At 45.6% G+C, this 4,734-nt stretch overlaps 1 protein-coding gene across 1 annotated transcript; it reads right to left on the bottom strand.

Annotated features, from left to right (window-relative positions):
• Positions 1-755: 755 nt before the first annotated feature.
• Positions 756-3,946, bottom strand: LOC125528352 (uncharacterized). Its single transcript, XM_048692826.2, has one exon. It carries the CDS (start codon positions 3,826-3,828, stop codon positions 1,147-1,149), a length of 2,682 nt encoding a protein of 893 aa, XP_048548783.1. The 5' UTR covers positions 3,829-3,946; the 3' UTR covers positions 756-1,146.
• Positions 3,947-4,734: the final 788 nt, after the last annotated feature.

Genomic DNA, 4,734 nt, shown 5'->3' with positions numbered 1-4,734 from the left:
TGAAAGGGAAATACAGAGCACGTGGGATTAAAATATAAGGTTCAGTTTCACATGTATCCCAAGAACAAATCCCCAATATTTTACAGTGAGCATAAAAGGTAAACTGAACCAAGTAGTCCCCAGTATTCTGCAGTAACTAATAAGTAATAACCCATGATTTGCAAACACAGTATTACTACTTCAGATGGGCACTAAACTCACCATAGCAATAGTATTTATGTTTTTAGGACAAAAAGAGAATGTTTGTCAGTTAACAATCAAATAACCAAACAGGCAAAAACACATAAATGATAGCTGAATAGTCTAAAAAGGCATGTGTTTGGAGTCATTACATATGACTGAATAACCAATTTGCGATGTTGCAATTGTGCCGGTCAAGGAAAATGGTGAGATGGAATGGAACATGACATTGACAAACTATACTGCAGCCAGCAACACATTTACAATTATATCCAAAAGTATTGCAACCCACAAACTTATTTCAGTAGCACTTAATCTAAGGAAAAAAGTATATAGTGCCTTATCAGCGGGCTTGACCATGCAGAAGCAGCTGACCACAATTTATCATATTATCCATGCATAAGTATGAGTAGATTGTCCATGCAAGAGTCAAAAATAACCAGTTATATTGATATTTGTAGTGGAAGTCAAATGATGACAGTAAAAATCCTTCTTAGAATAGCATATGTATCTCAGAAATAAATTGGTACTGCAGAACATCATCGTGTTCATGTGCCATCCTAAAATGAGGAGAATTGGGAGAAAGAACAAACTGGATGAGTACTCTTTTTTTGAGAGCACGACAACACTTTCATTCAAACAGAAGCAACAGTACAAATATTTCTCCCAAATACAGTCTGGGATTACACATGATAAACCTGATTAACAGAGTGTTCACAGCTACAAGCTGGATTGTGCGCTGAAACATTGAGCAAACGACCAACATGAATAACAGAACAAGAGTAAATAAAGGGTCTGGTGTCTTCGTGCCGAACTTGAGCATAGACCATCGGGTGATGCGACTTGACGATGCTTGTCATTTATAAAGGGTCTGCTTTTTCGGTAAAAAAAAACTTTTTCTGTAAAGGGTCTGTGATAAACCATATGACAAGATGACCTTGATTCACAACCAAGATATCAGTAACTCTATGCATCGCCAATCAGGCCCCTTAATTGGTCAAGGCAGTCATTAAGTGATTTATACTCCTCCGTACCTGAGAAGTCCGTTGCCTGTTTCAAGGAGCTTTTAAGATGCATCTCAGCTGACAATAATTCTCGTCTGCTTCCAGTCGTGGAGGAAATCTCGATATAGACCTTGCAAAGTTGCAGAGAAGCTTGAGCATACTGAGTGAACTTCTTCTGATCATGCCATAATCCAGAACCCTGGAGGGATCGAACTTGCTTCAACAAAGCTTCCGAGCATGCCATGAGGTTGCCCTTGCTTTTATGCCATCTTGCATATAATCCCCAAAACTCTGCATTGCTAGCCCCACTCCGTACAATCTGCTGAAGGATATCACCAATTATATCTACTAATTGATTTGGTAGCCTGGTCTCTTTGTTTGCATCATCTGAAGCGTTGCTTATGGATTTAGCTTCTTGAGTAAGTTGTGTACCTTGTTCTTCGACAGAGGCCATCACCTTATCCAATAAATCAACATTGAAGCGCTTGTTCTTGGACAGATTTAATACCATTTTGACAGCTTCAAGTGTCAGTCGCATGTTGCATGTGTCCAAAGCAACCTTACTGTAATTTTCCCAAACTTCCCAGCTGTTCCTCTTGAACTTTACAGCTTCCTTGAATGCCTGGACTGCCGCCTGGCTCTTTCCTCTAATCATGTGCAGGCAGGCTATGTTGTTCCACGCTTCTCCGTTTTCAGGATCTATCTGCACAGCACGACTAAAAGCATCCACTGCCTTCTCAAGATCTTTATCCTTCCATGCAGCTGTACCATAGGCAAACCAGCCATCTGGATACAAAGAATTCAATGCCAATGCAGATCCCCAAAGAATTTTGGATGTATGGAAATCATTCTTGTTGTATGCACTGCGAGCCAGAGAGCGCAGAGCTCGAGCAGATTTGTTATTTGAGACTTCCAGGGCTTTCTTATAATGGTCATCATTATTAGTAGCATCGCCAAGTGAACACCATAGCCTTGGGTCATTTGGTGTAACAGAGAGCCGGGTATTTATTAGACTAACAGCATCAGCGACTTTACCCGATAATCGATAGCAATAGATTAGATTATCCCACAATTCGAGTTCTTTGAAGACACTAAGAGCTTCACCAAGTAAACCACAACTTATCAAAAGTTCACCATACTCTTTCCTTAATGCAGGGATAGATGGCATATGAACTCCAAAAACCAGTTTGGCTCTTTGTGAAACTACAGGAAATTCTTTGGCAATATCTTCAACCAAATTCTCCATCATTAACAGTGCCCGCTGTTTTGTCCGACTGCGGGTGGACTCCCACCTAATACGCAGAACATCACACAAGCTCCTGACCACAAAGTATGACTTGTCTTGAGAATCAATTGACTCTATGTATGGTGCCATCTCCCACCCAGACATTTCATCACTCCGACTACTCCGACTCACATGTAAACATTGTGCAAGTACAGCGGCCTGCTGGATAGCAGATAGCGATATCTGTGTGTTTGCAGATGTCATACTCTCACTGCTCGAGTCATTCCCATTTTCATCCAGTCTTGGTGTTCTTAGTATATCACAAAATTCATCACTTTCATCTGGAACAGAGCTCGTCGCTTTTCTGGAAGCCACACCATCACTCTGAGGTCCTGCTAGCTCTGTTGATTGGCCATCGTCAGCTGCTGGTTTAGAAGTCTTCGCAACTAGAACCATTTGGGACTTGGCGTCCACCTGGTGTATTGTTCGAAAACCAAGAATCCCTGTGAGAGAGAGATGAATCCCACATGCCTCTTGAGCACTATCCAGATGCAGCCTTGAAGCATCAACTCGACCATATTTATACTCCACGATTCCAGCTTCCAGAAAAGCAGCCGAGACAAAAGAACGGCCTTCTCCATCACATAACAAAGAACCCCAGTAGCTAGAGACCTTTTCAAGTTCACCAAAGTGGGTCAGCATTTGTTTCTTGTACACTTGTACTTGATCAAACAAAGAGGACGATAGCTCATCTAAAATATTTTGCTGGGACAAGGATGTTCTGCACAACCACCATGACACACTGCAACAATCAGAGGAGTCCAGACCCTTTATGCTTGTGAAGAGTAGTTCTGCAAAGACAATGAAGGGCAAGATGGCGAATTTCCCATGAACATGGGAACCAAAAGAAGCTAACTGATCCGAAGCCCAATCAACCCATTTGCTTCCAGGATCACTATGCCCCCCTTCATCCAAAGGTGAAGACTGGAAAGGGAAGGGTGAACACTTCCCCGACGGTCCCGTCACGTTCTGCTGCGTGAATGCGAGCAGCGCGGCCACCGCTGCGGAGAGAACAAGCGCGCACCTGCACTGGAACCCCTCGCCCGCGGCCCCTCCGCCATCCCCCCGGAGGAACGCCTCGGCAGCGGCAGTGAGGTCGGCGTAAACTTGCGCTGGGGAGCCATGGGCAACCTCGGCAAAGGCGGAGGAGTGGAAGATGTGGGGGACGGCGGAGGCGATAGCAGCCGCGTAGTCCCCGGCCTCGACGGCGGCGAGGGCGGAGGCCGCGACAGGACCGAGCGGGTGAGCTGGGGGAGGTGAGGGGGGAGCTGGTTGGGAGATCGGGGAGGGGAGGGTGCAGCGAAGGAGGCGGAGCTCGGTCGCACGGAGGAAGGCGGGGGTAGCGGTGGCGGCCGCCATGGCCGTGGCCGGTGGCGAGGTTTAGGGTTTTCGCCTATTCCTTTCTCTGGTCCCTGTGTATGCCCGGCTGCGCGAGCGCTCAGGCTATCACATGGCGTTCGAGGCCGCTGCCTTTTGAGCCCACATGGCGTTTCTTGCATTTGCCTGGGCTCGTGCTCTTTTCTTGGGCTGGGTGGTGGTCCTGTCTACGTTCGGGCGTCTGGCCAGTGGTTATTCGCCTATCCCTTTTATTTGGTGCATGTTACGATATTTGGCGCATGTTCGTTGTTGCTGCCTTTGGCCCCCCTGATTGCGGCTGCCTCTTCTGTACTGTTCTATTCCGGTGGAAGGAATTTTAAGAAATGAGCAATGGAGTTGTCCTACTCGAGAATGTAACCATCATGCACAGCATTGGATCCACTCTTACTCAAATTAGCTTGATAAAAAAATCAAGATACAAGGAATTTGATGAACTGTAAGGAACGCAGATTACAAACTGCTAGGCAAGAGGTATGTGTTTGATCTTGGCACCACAAGGATCAAGCTCACCTAATTTGACCAATAAACTGCGCTTCTCTAGCCGGGCATGGCATAGCGAGACAATCCATCTACTCTAGTTGGGTGAACAGAGGAGATAGGCTGTCTTTTTTTCTTTTTGAACATCAGTACAGACACAAACGCTCATATACACGCGCATACACTTATCCCATGAACGCACACACGTACATCCTACCCTTATGAGCATCTCCGAAAGACTGAGCCGGCATATCATTTTGAGATTTATGAAGTCATCATAGGCGCCTCGTCGTCGACGGAAACGTCTCCTCCCACTAAATGCGCATCATCGAAAATCCTGAAATAAATCCAGAAATAAATGTGAACACCGGGATTTAAACCCTGATGGGTTGGGGATACCATAGTCCCTCT

Source organism: Triticum urartu, chromosome 4A (assembly GCF_056163025.1).
Source record: "Triticum urartu cultivar PI428250 chromosome 4A, HENAU_Tu73, whole genome shotgun sequence".
NCBI lineage: Eukaryota > Viridiplantae > Streptophyta > Magnoliopsida > Poales > Poaceae > Triticum > Triticum urartu.
This window is presented reverse-complemented; position numbering and strand designations above follow the sequence as displayed.